The sequence below is a fragment of the Schistocerca americana genome, chromosome 2 (genome assembly GCF_021461395.2).
Source record: "Schistocerca americana isolate TAMUIC-IGC-003095 chromosome 2, iqSchAmer2.1, whole genome shotgun sequence".
Lineage (NCBI taxonomy): Eukaryota > Metazoa > Arthropoda > Insecta > Orthoptera > Acrididae > Schistocerca > Schistocerca americana.
The window spans coordinates 521,856,677-521,875,797 of NC_060120.1; the positions used below are offsets into that span (position 1 = coordinate 521,856,677).

At 40.0% G+C, this 19,121-nt stretch overlaps 1 protein-coding gene across 1 annotated transcript; it reads left to right on the forward strand.

The window, feature by feature from the left end:
• The first annotated feature begins 714 nt into the window (after nucleotides 1-714).
• Nucleotides 715-4,951, forward strand: LOC124596508. The gene is made up of 3 exons (XM_047135671.1): nucleotides 715-746; nucleotides 3,687-3,911; nucleotides 4,569-4,951. The coding sequence occupies exons 1-3, from the start codon at nucleotides 719-721 to the stop codon at nucleotides 4,628-4,630; spliced, it is 315 nt and encodes a 104-aa protein (XP_046991627.1). The 5' UTR covers nucleotides 715-718; the 3' UTR covers nucleotides 4,631-4,951.
• Nucleotides 4,952-19,121: the final 14,170 nt, after the last annotated feature.

Genomic DNA, 19,121 nt, shown 5'->3' on the forward strand with positions numbered 1-19,121 from the left:
TTAAAAAAAGCGTGATGAGCTATTTGCAGCAATTCACTTTTTTACTAGAGCTTTCTCTTCTCAATCCACATTTAACAGGGACTGCCCACAAGACGTGTGTGACATATCAGCTCAGCTGTGTTGATGATCTGTGGCAGTTAACTTACGTGGAAACACGTCTTTCTGTTTTCTCGGTTTTACTACAATGACACTTAATGAGAAAGAAGTGACTGATACACGGTTTCTTCCAATGACATCGAATGAAATTAGGAAATTTGTGGTAACGTCTTATGGGACCAAACTACTGAGGTCGTCGGTCCTTAAGCCTACACACTACTTAAACTAACTTACTCGATGGACAACACACACACCCATACCCGAGGGAGGACTCGAACCTCCGACGGGGGAAGCCGCAGGGACCGTGACAAGGCGACCCAGGCAGCGCGGCTACCCAGCGCGGCTACGTCGAATGAGAAGGAAGTGAACGGTGCAGTATGATAACCCGTCTTTTTTATCCCGATTGTTGAAATGGCGTCGGTAATAAATAAGGCAGAGCGAACGATAATGCAGCTTGCCAAAAACAAGGAAAGTCAATCTGCTGCTTGTTGCTGCACCACAGTTCCCGGAACGGAAAATCAGAAAGGAACGGTACGATAACATTCGATGATGCGATTGGGTGTTTAAACACATATAAACGAAAATCTAAGACCGGCAGCAGTAGTATTTCTTATCGAGTGCAATGAAGGCTGCTCTGTTCTTTGTTGCTGGTAAGTATTGGCAGAATATATAAATTTTCTTTCACGATACACATTTTTTTTCTACCTTCTTTTTACATGATTTCTGAGACAGCAATTCGCTTGAAAATCTATTTACACACTCGGAGAAGAATTGGTCACTGCCACAATTTTGAGAGATGCTTGTATGGAAGGAAACAAGAAAAAATTCCTTTGCACGTGGACTATGAAATGCACACCTTAGTGGGCATGAGCACTTGTCCATCTTGATTACTTTGAAACACATCATGTCTACATAAGTTGTTTGCTATCTCGAATCATCCACAGAATGTAATAAAGTAATGAGTAATCAAATGAGATGGCGTTATTTTGTTGTTTTGTAGCAGCATGTACTATTCATATTGTCCCTGAACTAGAAAAATATTTTTTGTGACAGGTGTACCTACTGTTCCATAGTAATTGGAAACAAGGCACCTAATTCGAATATCAATGTTTGCTGATAGATCGTAGTGAGTTACTACCTGATCGTTAACACTCGAGTGATTACTGAGTGCAACAATGATATAAATTAAAAGAATGGGAATAAATAAAGTTTTGGTTTAGTTAGCCGTAACTGGGTATGCCAATGTCGTCTGCACGAATTTAGATTGCTGAGTAGAAAGGTCGTCAGCAACAAAAAGGGGCAAAAGTCAAATTTGATAAATAGCTAATCACGAAAGTACCGGGCAAGAAAGGTAATGGGGCAAAAAAATGAAGTGAACTCGCGTGAGCTCAGATGCGAAGACACGTGTAACATGAACACTGAAATCTAACATGCAATAATGTTAATTATAATTCTGCAACGACTAGCAACGGTCCATAGAAGCTATGCTGTATTACGTAATTCGTGATAATGCTGTCTGTTTGAAAATATGTTAAATCGTGGCCAAAACAGACTACAATTCTTTACCGGTTACTTGGTAAATGATGCCATAGAAAACGTTATTTATGGGAACTGTTATTTGCTAATGCTAATGCTACGTACACGTATGCAATAAAGTCATTTACAGAACACAACATAAAATCGTAAACTTTCTTTGACTGTCAGTTAGCCAGCATACTTTTCTCAATAAAATATGAATTAAATTTGAATCACTTCCAGTTTGATCTGATTGTCAGATAGTTTGATCGACCTGGGTCTGTAAAGTTTGCTTTGGAGAATGTCCCGAAAAGTTACTATTACGCTGGCATGCCTGTTACGGAGCTATAAAAATACTGGCTATATCTTACCTTGCGATGCGTTGCTTCTGATACGATGTAATGCTTATTACGAAATTCATTATTGGCGGTAGGCTCCTCTTGATTAGTCAGCAGCTTGAATAAAATTTATGCGCACCACAGTTTTCATTAATTCCAACATCTTCTTGCGTTCATGTTCTGCGTCCATACACGTCCTGACTTAATTATATTTTGCCTTCCCACATACATATTAATAATACCATTTCGATAATAATCTCCGTTTGGCATTTGCGGGCCGACGCATATGTCTCTATCACACCACAGACGCTTCGCAACTCATCTCTGCCCTCTGTTGTAGGACTGCGTCGTTCACGACAACGATGTTATTTTTCCTTGAAATATATTCTTCGTGTTAGTTCAACATAATTTCTTTGACTCTGGCATCTTATTTACTGCAACGATCTATGTAATTATTTCTTATTTATTCATCTAGCATACATTATATTTCGATGAAAGTTAATTACTGACAAAATTCATAAGTAGCTGTAGTCACGAGAAATGGTTATAAACTCATGAAAGGAAGTAGCTGAAAAATACATGAGGCATCGGGTGTTACATGTGACCTGCATTTGTGAGTCGTCGCTAAAGGTCATGCTAAAAAAAATGGTTCAAATGGCTCTGAGCACTATGGGACTTAACATCTGTGGTCATCAGTCCCCTAGAACTTAGAACTACTTAAACCTAACTAACCTAAGGACATCACACACATCCATGCCCGAGGCAGGATTCGAACCTGCGACCGTAGCAGTCGCACGGTTCCGGAGTGCGCGCCTAGAACCGCTAAACCACCGCGGCCCGCGAGGTCATGCTCAATATGGTGTTTGCTATTGGTCTTTGTAATAAGAGGCTCCCATTATTCTGGCAAACGCCGAGAAAAAACTACAATGTAAATGGTTTTCACAAGCTGTTCACAATACATACTGGTTCAGTTAGAATTAATGTATGTGCTGCACTTACCCAGAACTATGAATACGGTTTACAGTTCCCCAAACTGCTCATAGCTCTTACGGAAAGCGTTTTGAGCCCATTTGTACTGGACATTTCTAATGGTTTGATCTTAACTACCTCTCAAAGTGTGCAGTACTTATTCTTTTATCCGATATATTGTGGTCAGTAGTGGGCATGTGACACTTCCTCATCGTACCCTTGACATTATCTTTCCCAGTATCCATTTTGTTCCGTTAAGAGCAACATGTTGAGTTATATCAGCAATTAGGTAGCGAAAACAGTCTCGTGTTGTGGTACAAAACATCTTTTAACATTCTACACAAATATCACAAATATGCAGTAATCTCCTGCTACAGCTTTCCTAATAACGGGTAGAGCACTTGCCCGCGAAAGGCAAAGGTCCCGAGCTCGAGTCTCGGTCCGGCACACAGTTTTAATCTGCCAGGAAGTTTCATATCAGCGCACACTCCGCTGCAGAGTGAGAATCTCATTCTGGAAACAGTTACATTGGATTTCATGTACAACTTACAGTCTACCAAACGACAGAGTACCACTACCATTCAGAGGAGACACATTAGCAAGTGACAGAGTTGTGGCACTAGTCATATGAATTGCACGTTATCTCCGGATTGTCAAGCTACCACATCACTTTACCAGACAATAGTAGCAGAGTGCTAGATGGTAAAGTTGCACCAGCAGCCAGTAGAAAAAGTTGCAATCTGTAATAATGTTCATTGTTTTCTACAGCACTGGTCGCAGTTGCGGCGGTATACGGACGACCAGAAGAGTCGACCACTGCCGCCATCCCGGGTGAGGAACAGCCGTCCGCCACCATCCCGTCTGTGAGAACATTGGTGGCGGCGTCGTACGCGGAAGAAGACGACGATACCATTTGTGTCCAGGCAGACAACAAGTTCTACTTGTATGCCAATTCACTGAAGTTGTATTCTTGCTATAACCTACTACCGAAGGGTAAGTTACTTTCCATAGCACGATTTTGTATCCATTGTTGACAAGATAACCACAAACTGTTGACTATAAAATTTTTGAAGGGTTTCAAAGTGAATGTGAGAATATGAGTAAAATCAAACCATCAAGGGAAAGTGTTTATCCTTACGTTACACTTTAACGGCAAATTGTTACCTCTCTGTGAACAATGCAAGCAAGATACGGCACTTTACGAAATTGCAACTCATTGAGATTCTTCACCAAAACTATTCAGAGGAATTTCCTGCACATATTTAATCCTTTCTTTCCAGTTATTTGTTAGACTCTTAAATGTGTTGCATTTTTTATCTTTCTACGATGCAGAATCTGAGTTTTATTATCTGAATTATGTTGTATAACGCGACATGAAGTTCTCCATGTGCTTTGGTTTCAACATTTAGCGAAGAGATATTTTAATAGGCAACAGATATTCGTGCTGTGGGGTTTATTTTGACAGTAACTGTGTTGCCTGTTTGGTACATAGAGGTCTTTTACAAACTCACTGTTATGGCACCATAAGAGAGCGAAAAATGAAATAGTTGATGACTTATCATTGTGTTATCAGTAGTAAATGTAAAATAGTATATATTTCTATTCATAGTTTCTAACTCTATTAAAATATATTCCTTCTATTTATTGTAGTTTATGTGGTGAAACCAAAGAGTCTGTGTAAACCAGTACTGTCAGACTGTCCCAAGAACTAGGAGTATTGCAAGTGTGTCGGCTCATCCTGGAAGAGCTGACTCGTCTGGGATTGAGTGAAGACGAGATGGCTGTGCTGTTGACTGAAGACATCAACAATTTTCACGGAAAGAAGTAAATTTCAAGAGTGCAGAACTTACCTCTTTCACTAGCAACAAAAACCGATGGAATCAACTTATCTTCTTTTATGGTAGTTTCTGATTGCTTCACGATATGCAATAAATCAGCTTCACAATCAGGCTAGAAACTGAGTTGGAAGATTATTGTTTAAAACATGGTTTTGCCTGTTTTTTGTCTTTCTGTTGGCCTTGTAATAGTTTTTTTCTGACACAATAAAACTGTTCTTCCATGTCGTCAACTGTTATATTTCAGTTGTAAAATACATTTCCTAATCTGTAGCTATACATAAATAGTGGCAAACTATAACTGCGTATTAATTATACACAATACATTACATCCATTCATGCTAACCATGGACCATCGAAATGCCCTGTTCCTGCCTTAACACTTTAACTGGAACGATGACACCGATGGACACTGCAGAGACTTATGACTGCCACAGTGCCTTGTCGTTGTCTTTCCTGGATAACACATGAAATCGTTAAAAGCCAGAAAAAATGGTGTCTTCTCTGGCCGGCCATCCGACTGCTCCTGCTCCTCACCGATGGCCAGACCTGCACTCTGGGCAACGCCATCGCCGTGCCACTGGAACGGCACCATCTTCAGCGTTACAGAAACCCTGGTTGCCACCCGTGATAGCAACGCGGCCATATCCTGCCATCTGAAGTCGTCTCGCAAACTAAAGACGTATACACCTGTAGTTGCGATGCCTTAATATTTCTAGGGGACGCCGCACCGTGCCAGAAAATGAAGCGTATACAGAAGAATTTCTGCGCTCTATGAATTAGTAAAAAATCTAACAACGAGTCGTTGTATCTTCACCAGCACCCGCCCCTGCTGTTGTCAACATCCCCCATCCTTGGCAGGGAACGCGGTCCAGTTAGCATTTCTCTCTTTACATTTCACATATGTTTAAGTACTACACTTAAATGACAATTTATGAAATTAACGGAAACTTAAATGCATTTGTATTTATAACGGATGTATGTGAACATTTCAGCTGTTATATAATTAAATGCCATTGGACAAATACGGAAGCAGTCACAGCTGCACCACAATCTTCAGTTGGCTGTCTGCTGCAAGGCATTTTATGACAACTGTAACTGTATATGAAGAAATTGTAAGTACTTTCAGTGACACATAACTGAAAGCTGACAAAAATTAAGTAGACCTTAATTACAGGCTTAGAATATAGAAATAAACATCTAACAATCCATGAATATAAGGAGATACTGAGTGGTTAAACACACGCTCAGGTAGATGTGAACCACGTCGACAGTAATGTTATTGGAGATAAAAACTGAAAAAAAAAATCACACAGACTACTAGCGGTTTTGATGTAGTCGGTATATCAAGCAGACAAGAAACCCATGCAAAGTAGACAGAATGCTATGACTTTAGTGAATATGGCGATATAAATGAAAAATAAAAAAAATGAATTTAAGAAATTCATCCCGACTAGTGCGGAACATTTCAGAATGGTAACCGTTCCCTAGATGGAGAATAAATTTCAGCTACGAGGGCTTGCTGAAGAGTAATTCCTCAGAATTTGTTATTCTATTGTTTACATCGCCTGAAGAAATACATATCACGGATATCATTTAGTCGAGTTTTCCGCTTCGCTCATTCAAACTGCCGGTAAAAGACATCGAAATGTAATGTGTAACATGGCGTTGTCTGACGTAACCTCGTCGGTGCCTCAGAAAAATCGAATTCCAAGTGTTCGTCCACACGCAGAGCATCCTCTCCTTCATCATGACAGTGCCAGACCAGACACGAGCGTAGCGACGTCTGCAACAGGCCGACGCCTCGGTTTCATCGTCATCGATAATTGTACATTCAGTTGCGACTTTGTCCACATCATGTCTTCATCTGCTTCCAGAGCCGAAGGAACACCTTTGTGGTCTTCACTTTGATAGCAATGAAGTGGTGTAGGCATGGTTGTAGTAACGTCGAAAATGTCAGACATCCTACAGTGACAGTATCAACATACTGGTTTCTCGTTGCGAGAACTGTGTTCCTCTTCATGGCGACTATGTTGAGAAGTAAACGTGGATGCATGAAGAATAAAGATGTGGAATGTAATAAAGTCTGTTTTCATTAGAAAGCTTAAGTGTTTTCACATGAAAAATTCGGAGCCATTATTTTTCAACAAGCCCTCCTACTAACACTTGAACTGATTAATGAAAAGACATGTAAGTAAAGTTATTGTGCTATATTTCTGCCTAACTAACGATATTCATCAACTTTTTGTGTTCGAACTGACAATATGACATTTTATTGGACAAGAAAAACAAGTTCCATATGGCTGCTGTTACTCCTGCTGGACACTTAACTATATTGAAGGCAGGTTTTGAATGACACATACTGTGTCAGAACTGATGCTCAGACATAAAGAATTCACAAGAATGACGGTGTTCATGCTTATTTCTCTTTGTCATTCAGGTTCGTCAGAAGCAACTACAGCTGAACGTAAACTCCAATGATCAGTAGGATCGACGAGCTGTGGAAACTGGTTTAATGAACCTGAAAGGCAACGCTCTTTAATAACTCATTTTAAATACACAGAATTTATTCAAACGAGCTCTCTTACATCGAAAATGTGTATATTGTAGAGGATTTAACTACAGATAAATGGAACTATCGGTACGTCTGTCTAGCAGGAAAAGAGCAGGTAGTTAATGATCAAACTCATTAATACGATACAGAATGAAGAACAATCCGCATAACAATTTTTGCATTTGACAGCTAGTGGAAGACATGCAAACTGGTTCAATAACTAATGCAGGGACGATGTTGAAATGCTCGTCCAGCCAGCGAATTCAAGTTTTTATAGTTTCTCTGCAGTGGCTATTTTGACAACGCAGCGTTCAGTTGCATTTCTTTATACCATAGGTTGAAGTGATACTCCGTTTTTAATCAGCAAACCATTGACGTGACGTTTCTTCCTTGTATGTCAATGACGAAGGCCCTAGTAGGATGTAACTGCGTTTCAAATATCTGTGGTTAGTGCACGATCATCGAAAGCTGTTTTCATCCATTCCATAAAAATTTCCTGGGTGAAAGCTTCAATTACAAATAGCATTTTTTCTTGTTTACTTTTTTGGGTTCAAATAGCTCTGAGCACTATGGGACTTAACATCTATGGTCATCAGTCCCCTAGAACTTAGAACTACTTTAACCTAACTAACCTAAGGACATCACACAACACCCAGTCATCACGAGGCAGAGAAAATCCCTGACCCCGCCGGGAATCGAACCCGGGAACCCGGGCGTGGGAAGCGAGAACGCTACCACACGACCACGAGCTGCGGACACTTTTTTGGGAGGGGGTGCAGTCTCCATAACTGATTATATGAATAAGGCTTAAAAAGTGGCTGCATCTTTTCCAGTTATTTACATAGCGTGCTGAAAACATAAGCGACCAAATGCTAATCGTTAAAAGAGCTTTTGCATCATTCCTACTTGCCTGCTTCTTCATGGTTCGTTGCGATGGCAAACCAAATTTCTCCAATGACCCTACTATCTGTATATTGGTAACTATCTGGATCAAATACACTGGGGTGTAGGAAAATGGTTTTCTAGTTCAATGAAACTATCTGAGGCTTTAGTTGAATCTAAATGGTAGAAATATTATTCATAAGATGAAGGAAATACATGATCCGTATCCACCATGTTTTGAACTTTGTTCTATTGAAAAAAATCAGATTTGCTTGCAGTAACGCATCTCACGTTCAAGTTTCTGTCTAAATTGTGATTAGCGAATATCCAAGCGTTTTGAGTATCTTTCGATACAGTAGGAGTAAAACTTCTCAACATAATTTACTACGTCTGACGTCACTGCTTTCAGTAATGCCATTAGCAGTTTAAACGATTTTTGCGAAACCAACCTGTTCCAACTATGGCCCGTTACACGCATGTCACTTGCAAGCTCAACAGAAATGCTCTTGGCTGTGGTGCATGACTTCTGTGGATGAAGCTCTTTCTTTATTTTATTTCTCAGTTCGCCTGTTGTGCTTCATGCTATCACGGGAAACAGAATAATAACAATGAAAAAAAAAACAGTAGACATATGCCAGAGCGACTTAAAAAAGTGGTAGTGGTTACAAGTGACTGGGTAGAAGTAGTATAGCTTGCCGGATACAACGAAAGTCGTACTACTAGTTGTTACTGGTATGTATTGTCGGAATATATGGGACAATTTTTTATTAACCACAAGGAATTTTCTTTTAGTATCTTCTTAGTTACACTGCTTTTCAAAGAGTCATAAACATGAAATGACTGTTTCTACATTGGACGTAAAACTTTAAGTTGCCACAGTCAGTGAAGCGGTGGTTATAACCTAATGACAAAACAGATCACTGGGAGCGTACTATGCGAGTTATGCTCCTTACTTGTGCCCAAAGAAACAGTGCTAACGAACAGAGCCCATCCGATTATCCCTGATTTAGCGCACGCCTGCTGTCTATGTCAGTAGTTTCAGAACAGGATAAAAAGTGTGGTTGTGGTAGATTCCACTGATAAGCATCAGAGACGATGAAGCTATGGAGACATCAAAACACTCGAAAGACTGAGGTGTGAATGCAAAATTCATAAACCACCTACTAGACATTGTGATGAACCCTCTCATTGCGTTTTTTGAGTGTTCAGCTGTCTATGTCAACCAATAATATGAACAACGTCAGATCCATATAAACAAGAACTGACTTTGTGCAGTTGGTGGCGTCTAGGCTTAATTATAAGAACCTGAAGGGAAACGGAATGGTAAAAAATCTGTTGTATCATATTATAGTGTCTAGCCTCAGGCATCTTAGTCTTTTATCTGTACCGTAATATCAATATATGAAATGGAATGCGCATGTGAGGTCTGTCGTGAAAAATACGAACGGATGTCTTTGATTTCCTGGCAATCTATACCGAGGACATGCAGATACGCAGGACGCATGAGGAACTCAGTGGTATATTCGTAAACTACTGTTGGTTAACTCATAGCGATGTCCGGATACTGCTCCATAAAATTGTCTTAAGCAGAACATGGTGTACTTGGCAGTCGCCGGCCGTTGTGGCCGAGCGGTTCTGGGCGCTTCAGTCCGGAACAGCGCGACCGCTACGGTCGCAGATTCGAATCCTACCTCGGGCATGGATGTGTGTGATGTCCTTAGGTTAGTTAGGTTTAAGTAGTTCTAAGTTCTAGGGGACTGATGACCTCAGACGTTAAGTCCCATAGTGCTCAAAACCATTTGAACCATTTGAACTTGGCAGTCGGCAAGCCTATGTGATAGTATGGTTTCTAACTACTCCACGTAACCGATTTATAATTTTTTGTACTAATACCTAACGTAGACAATGAAGTATGTCCGGCCCCCATCATATAAGCTGTGTAGGACCCATAACGGCGAGATAAAACAGACGATGTCTACAAGGGAACATTCTCATTACTCCCTAGCTTGCAATAGGAAACCACAGACACGATAACAGTAAAAACTACCCCTTTTCATGTATAGTACAGCGGTTAACGATACACACACGTTTTTGTGGTCATCAGCCTTAGAACCGGTTTGGTGCATACCTTCTATAGCCCATGCCAAAATCATCATTCAGGAGTACTACTTGCACACAAAGTTCTCAATTAGATATTGTGTATTTTACAATTTCTGTCTTTCCCTAAAGTTTTTACCCTCTGCATTTAGATCTGTGGAATTTATTTCCTGGTGTAATAGCAGATCTCGTATCGTCCATTATGTCAGCGTTCTCCATACATTCCTTTCCTTGCCGATTCTGCAAAGAACATCCTCAATCGTTATCTTACCAGCCCACCTAATTTTCTATATGCTTCTACAGCACCAGGTCTCAAATGATTCTTTTTCGGTTCCCTCAACTTTCATGATGCTGTTATCCAGATATACATTCTTTAAAATTTTTTCTCCAAGTAATGCCACTGTATCGCACTGGCAGACTTCTTTTGACCAGGAATGTCCTCCTCACCTCTAGTATTCAATTTTATGTCCTCCTTGCTTTCTCTGTCGTTTGTTATATCCTTCCACATAGCAAACTTCCTTCAGGTTGTTTACATTGTAGTCTGCAATTTTGATGTGAAGATTGTCGCAAATCTCATTTCTCCCACTCCTCATTACTTTAGTCTTTCGTCGGTTTACTCTCAATCCATATTTTACACGCAATACACTGTGCATTCCATTCAACTGATTTTGTGAATCTCCTGCTCTTTCACTCGTGATAGCAATGAAATTAGTGAATATTACCATTGATATCCTTTTATCTTAAATTTCAATCCCACTTCTGTTTCCGTCATTGCATCTTTGATGTATAGACTGAACAGTAGGAGAGAAAGGTAGTATCCTTGTACAGACTGTATATAATCCGGATTTCCAAATAGCTTACTCCTGTCTCTCTGAGAATTTCAAACCTGTTGCACCATTTTACGTTGTTGAAAGTTTTCCCTGTTCTCATAGATATTATGAAGGAGTCTTTATTTTTCTACTGTCTCAATTCTATTATTAACCGCAAAATCAGAATTGCATCTCTGGTGCCACTACCTTTCCTACACTCAAACTGGTTGTTGTCTAACAGTACCTCAATTTTTATCTCCGTTCTTTAGTTCATTAGTCTAGCAAGTAACTCTGTCTTGGACTCCCATGTCGACTACCATGTCTTCTTTCATCACATCAGACAATCCCTCCTCGAATTACTGCCATAACCTATTTCATAAGACGAGGGTGTGCTTGACGAACATTGTACACATGTATAGAATACCTGTTTTATGTTATTCAGGTCAACAAGTATGAACAGAAACACTTTTTAATTTTAGTTTCACTTAACGAAGATAAAATAAACTTATATGAGATAAATCACTGTTAAGCATAACGATACTAAAAGGAACTATCATTGTATAATTGTGTTGCTGCGTACATGTATTAACCCACTTTAATGATCCACTATGAACGTTAAACAATGCTATTGCATCAGATCTCAGCCAAACACTTAATCAGTTACTATCTCATAGAAAACTGTATCATTATGGTATTGTGATGTTAGCTCTGTATCTGTCACATTTCCTTGCACGGACCATAAATTTTTCCTCGCCTAGCTCACTGTTATTTTATATTAATACTTCTCACTCGGATGTAGGACAACATAGTTTATCACTGTCACGTGAAGCAGTAATGGAGGAAAAGGTATGGGTTCGCAATTGTAAAACAACAATGGAACAGTATACTGCAATGTTATTTGTGCTTGGCTCACTGTATACAGAGGCGCGTCCGCCCGAGGGATAAATGTAGTCTTTCCACCTACCCGCTCTTCTCTCTGTGTTTAAGGGTAGGATTTCCGTTGCAAGTTATTGTTACCGCTCGTGTCTTTAATTACAACAAGGGGTGTTATGACTTTTATGGATGTGATAGCTGTTGTCCTTCTGACGACAGTTTCTTTTTCGATTTTTTAACATTTTTCCTGCAGCCATTTCTCCTCAGGTGTCCTGCACTTGCCATTTCTTTCATTGCTAAGTCAGTAACTTTGCTACTGTCTGGCCATTCCCAGATCATTTTTGTACTTTGTTGTTCCTCTGATCAGTTGAAGTATTTTTTTCTCTTACCTAAGGTATCTTTACAGTTCCCTTGTTTGTATCTATGTTTGTGCTACTTCCGTGTTTGCCAGTTTTAGAGCTATACATTGCTCACTGACTGCGGTAGCTACTGTCGTATATGTTGTCACAGTATCTACAGTGTTGTAACTCCCAAACGCACACCATTCTTCACTACATCGGTAGCCCACTTCTTTCAACCTCGATTTCTGCGTCCAGTACGCTTAAAGTATAATCCGCTATCCGCCATTATTAAATTACGGTCTGAATGTATATCTGCTCCTGTGTAAACTCGAATCTAATACGTGATTTCTGGAGCTGCTCACCGTACCATGAGTAATTCTACTAGAGCCAGTCCCCTTCTGATTCTTGAACAGGGTATTAGCTATTACAGTCTGATATAGATCGCAGTCGTCAGACAGGCTTTCATTTCACACGTTCCTACTACCACACCCATATTCTCCTTTAACTCTTTCTTGTCTTTCCTTCCCTACTACAGCGATCCTGCCCTCCATGACTATTACATTTTAGTCTCTCTTTACATACTGGATTACCTGTTCAGAATCCTCGTATACTTTCTCTGTCTCTCCTTCTTCTTGTTGCGATGTCGTCATATGTAACTGAAATATTTTTGTTGGCACTGAATTACTATTGATTCTGGTGAGAACAGTCCTTTCTGTTCATGATGAAGCCTATTACCTTGGAAACATTTTCTGCTGCCGCTGAAATGACACTATTCTCATGTTTGCAATTCACTTCGCTTATCCTCATTGTAACTTGAATGAAGCTTCCTATTCCTCTTGTTCAAACTTCTGACATTCCACGATCCGACTCATAAGCGACTGCTTTAGAATATCTTGCCGATGGAGAAATTATCATGACACTTTTTGAATTAAGGGCAATGTGTTTTGTGGACATACATAACATAGTGTTTTCTACTGGCTTCTCCATCCTCATGCCGTTGTTCATTAGTGATTCTTCAGCTTTTTAGGGAGAGTTTCCACCCAAAAGACAAGAGGTTGCCCAGATATTAGTTTTCTCCTCTGCCACCTTTTGATAATGCTTTTGGAAAAACGAGGCTGACTTTTATACTGGAAATCTGTGGTCTTCTGTGCTGATGATTTTCATCAAAATTTTACTTACTGACTGGTTTCGAAAACAAAACCAAAGATACTTAAATTTATGGCTAAAATCTCTACTCCTAGACCTCAGTGTTGTAAACCGATGGGAGACATATTTTAAAAAGAAAGTCTCATTCACTCACAGGAAAGGGAGTTTCATTCTATGCTATGTAGTGTGCGTAGTTTGTTAAGACATACAACACACTGTGGAGCAGAGTTGATTTAGAACAAATATCACGCGACGTCAAAGCGTGTCAGAGGGTTCTCCAGTAGTGAAAAATGCAGACCTTCTGAACACCAGGTCAGAAGCAAACTACTACAGTTATTTTCATTCATTGTGGAAAATACAGTATGGGCAAAAGGTTCGTGGCCTAGGGCTTGTTTGAGTATCTCATATGAGAGATAAGTCGATGACTTAAGTTTCCTTTTCTAAAACCCACGAATTTGTGTGCTAGCACGGCATCAATGAATCATTAATTAAACATGACCTGATACAAGAGGGAGTCACTTTGCGCAACACATTTATAATGGTCACAATAACGAATAATTGATATACACAGAACTGACAAGTTGCAATAATCATCTGAATTTACTTGAAGTACGTGTAGGTAACTGCAGCTGTAGCTCAGCTTTGTGTACGAGGCAGGTTATCATAGCTCACAATACAAGACGTTATGTATATAACGTTATAGTCGCACCGAAAACGTAATTGTGCCTCAGTGACTCATTAAATGGGCATGTGATGTACACAAACGCACAAATATTCCAATGGATAAAGGACAGACTGATTCTGTACCGTGCACTGTAGACGACTGAATTCACAAAGCCATGAGCGTAACATTTCGGGAAGAAAAACTCGTTGTAAAGTTCTCAAAGTGTCTTGAAATTCACGACTACAAGCCTTGAAGTACAAAACATGAAAATAGACTCTCACAGTCCTTGCAACGTTTCCGAATGTTGAGAAGACCCTAGTATCAATTGTACTTGATGTTTGTACAACCATTTTACATCTTATCACAATACAACGTCGCCGACCTACTTTACGAAGCACACCCACAAGACTAACTGTCCACGAGACTACGCTGTCTCACTCAGACACGCCGTCCGCCAATTGGGAACGGTGAAAGTATGTGTGTCGTCTACAACACCGAATATTATTATGGATCTATGTAGGTAGCAATCTGGAGACAGGATGACACAGAATTTGTAATACGTCTTTGGAATGAATATGTACTGTATCTAAAATTTGTGAAATCAGAACTGCCACTTGATATCATTTCTTACTATATAACGCTACTTCTTTTGCCCATTAATTTGCTAGCGTACTTCGTCCTGTCTGTATTGGCACAAAGAGAGGAATATTTTCTTACTGTAACAGAGCATCCACATATACTCTTAAAATAGCACATAGCCTATATTACAGCACTAGAACTGTCCTGATATTTATTGGTTTCCATGCAAGTTACTGCAAATACGATGGATAGTTCCAAATTCTCTGTTACAATGTCGAAAATTGGAAATTTGTGGTAAGGTCTTATGGGACCAAACTGCTCAAGTCATCGGTCCGTAAGCCTACACACTACTTAATCTAACTTAAACTAACTTACGCTACGGGCAACACACACGCCCATGCCTGATGGAGGACTCGAACCTCCTGCGGGTGGAGCCGCACGCACCGTGACAAGGCGCCCAAGACCGCGCGACAAACCCTCGCGGCAAAAAGATCAAAAGTCATTCTGCGAATTCGAACTTGGTGTTCGTCCTTTGCTTAAGTTATAGATTGTAGTGATTTCTTTCTTCCTTGCTGCCAGAGGGTTGTATCATTTCTGCAACTTGAGTTATACTGTGAAACAGTAATGTTATCTGATTTATTTCCTATTTACTTTGCAGTGTAGTGCATAATCCTGCATTCCGTACAGATTGAAGCAACCAGCTTGGTGAGATAACGATCGCACGCAGTAAGCGCTCTATCGTCTTCTGAACTCAACATTATTAAGTTGAAACTGAAACTGCAATCTACAATTTTAAACGAAGTCTAGTTATTATTACAAAATCTATCAGTTTACTTTGGCAGTTAACACCAAGACGACATGTTGTCATCAAACTCTCTTCATTTCAACGACGACTTCTTGGCCTGCTCCTAATTGTTCATGAAAATGAAATCAAACTCGCAATATCTTACAGGATCTCTTAGACAGTAAGAAAAAAGTGAAAGAATCAACATCTTCTTTCTAACTTTTATGATTACATGTTCTCTTCTCTTATTGGCAGTGTGATGTGTATTTTTCTTAATAATATTTTACTCTAATGAACAATCTTATAATAAGAAAACCCATGCGGGGGAAGAGAGGTGATACATTACACTGTCGACCGTCTTATAGCACAGTTTATAAATATTATGTGTACGAAATTTTATTGTCATTATTTTATTAAAACTTGTTTTTCTCTGTTTCTTGTACTGAACGAAAACTCTAAAATATTGGCGGATACGGATGGAAGTCAAGAAAAAGATCTTATAATTTTTTGAAATTGTGTGTATTTCTTTACCACACGACGTTCGAGGTAAGGACAACATTACTTATTTACCGCATTTGTAGATATAAATAATTATGTGCATATAATTAGTCGTTCACAGCCCATTTTATTTCAAAATTTCATAATTTTAATTTTTTGTGAATTAATTGCGACTGTTATGAAGTTACGTTGCGCAAGTTAACTGACATTGTGTAGCGAGTACGCAACATGGTACATCGTTGTTACATTGTTTGAAATTCTTACTGAAGGGTGCACATTTTCACCTAATATTATTTGTGTGCTGTTATTAATCTAATATACGCAATTTACCCAGGTAATTATAGCCAGCTCTGTATTAAGGTAAAGGTAGAAAATATATAAAAAAGTAATCTGAGAAACATAATCAGGTGGAATCATACGCTGAAGATAGCGAATTCGTTGATGCGGGTATCAAAAATATTATCGCTTCAGGGGCGTGAAATGGAATCAAAGGCTGAGAGTGAATAAATTGGCTAGTCATACTCAATACCCATTTACGGCATTATGTCGAAGTTTACAGGCAATGATGAAAACGAATTTTAAACTCTTATCACTATAGCAACACAAAAAGTCATCTAAACAGACAAAAATTACAACAGGATGCCCTAACAACTGAAATCGCATACCATGGCAATCCCGAGGCCATACGAAAATTAACAGGTGAAATTGTTTATACAAAAGGATACGTTCGGGAGGTAAATGGAAAAGCGGATAAGTTCACTTTTGAAAAAGACGTTAAGTTAAAGAAATAGTTTGAACGATGGAGGGAAAGTATAAGTTAAAGAACCAGTTTGACCCACAGAGGGAAAGTTATTCAAAGCATTTTTAATAGTTGATTTTGTATCTGGACCCCAAATGAATGAAAAACTGTATTAAGAATTACAGGCTGTTGTCCAGAGGTCTTCTTCTGATCGTATACAGTCTTCGTTGACAACACAGTAATTCGTGAAAAATATGTCACCTTTTTCCAACGCCTTTCTGAGAGTTGGTCTTCACTCCTTCCAAATTAACATTGTAAGTGTAGACCAGATGTGGCTTGAATTCAAAGAAATAGTTTCAAGAGCAATTGAAAAATTCGTACCAAATAAATTAACAAACAACGGTGCTGATCTCGCTTGGTACATAAAACGAATTAGAGCCCTGTTGCATCAACGATAAAAGCATGCCAAATTCAAACGAACACAAGATCTCTAAGATTGGCCATCTTTTACAGAAGCTCCTAACTATGGGCCTCTGCAGCCAACAACTCATGCATGTTCCAGAGTTAACAGCATCAGCGTCTACGAGTGAAATGGGAATGTGACAATCGGCACTGTACGCTGGCGCAGTGGCAGAGGGTTGCATAGTCTGATGAATCGCGATACCGTGCATCATGTTGTTTTAAGTACACGAGTCTGTCGTCTTCGAGAGGACCAGCTCCTTGAAATTCGTACTGTGGGCTGGAGAACAGTGTGGCGGCTCCATTATGCTGGGGAATATTCACGTGGGAATCCATGGGTACAGTGGAGATCGTGCACGGCACCATAATGGCCAAGGAGTAGCCAGACTGGTTGCAGACCATGGTCAGTCCTTCATGACGATCATGTTTTACAACAGCAGTGGCACATTTCAACAAGATAACGCGCCATGTCACAAGGCTAGGAGTTTGACGTAGTGGTTTCAGGAACGCTGTGGCAAGCTGAAGTGCTGGCCCACTGACTCGCCAGGTCTGAACCCAATGGAACATGTCGGGGATGTGGTTGAACATGGCGTCAGAAGTCATGCTCCCATCGCCAGAATTTACAGGCATTAGGTGATTTGTATGCGCAGATGCGGTGCCAACTCCCTCCAGTTACCTACAAACGCCTTACTGCTTGCATGCCATGAAACGTAACAATTGTTATCCATGCAAAAGTTGCACATACCGGCTATTAGTTGGGTGGTCATAATATTGTGGTTGATCAGTGTATGGTGTGCGATACTGTAGTTTTCATGGAAAAGTTTAATGGAAGCTCTGTGATACTGTTAGATTCGTGTTATAGTGCTTTGCACCATTTGAAAAAAGGGAATATTTATAGACAATCATTCTATACCAAAAAAATTTCTGTGCTATGTGCTACGTTGTGTGCTATGTTTCTATTTCTTTGCGCAATCCTCATATACACTGCGTTGTTGTGAATATTATAACCCGAAGGTTTTTACAGAGAGGCAATCAGCAGCAGAAGTTCTTTTGTTTCCTTGACAAATAAGGGGCAACATTTTTCCATGAGGTTTATCTGCCTATAAGTGGTTGGACTGACATCTTAATAGGTAGGCTAAATTTACATCTATAATGGTATAGTTTGCAGTCCTTGGCAGAGGATATCCCTGTACCACTACTAGATATTTCCTTTCCTATTCCACTTGCAAATACAGCGAGAGAGAAAAAGACCGCTTTAACCTCTATAGGATCGTTAATATCTCGTAGCATGTTTTATGGTCGTTACGTGAGATAGGGACCTATATGTTGGTAGAAGTAGAATCCTTTTGTAGTCAGCTTCGAATATCAGTTCTCCATAGTGTTACCTGAAAAGAGCACCTCCTGGAGAGTCTGTTCCAGGGTGTAATTGCAAGACACACCTGCTTGTCACGCAGTGTGCCATGGGCAGAGGACAAGAGTCGTCATGACGCATTATGTGATCTGAAGTCGTGCTTAATCTCGTGCAACAGACGGGTGCAAGGAAAGAATCCAGCTAGTCGGCTCTTGGGCGTTATTTTGGGGTCAAATTCTGGTAGCGGGGCTCACAGCGCCCTCTGGATAGCTGAATAGCGATCTAGCAATTACTCTGATTGTGCAGTGACAGAAGCTGTTATGTGTGGTGTGTGTACTATCCGATTTTTACATGAAATGTTGAGAAGATTCAGTATGATAAGTTTTTGCGTTAGACGATTGTTCCCCAGTGTACAGTGATGGTTTGCCTTCTGGGACTTCACAGTGACGGCCTGTCTGTCCTGATTGCACCCGCTGCAGCTGACGTGTGAATACCTTGGAGAGGCGGCTGCAACGTCTGGCACGGCTCGTGTGGCCGTGGCTCCTGACACACCTCCAGTCTGGTGACACTGCATTCGTCATTATCAGGAGTG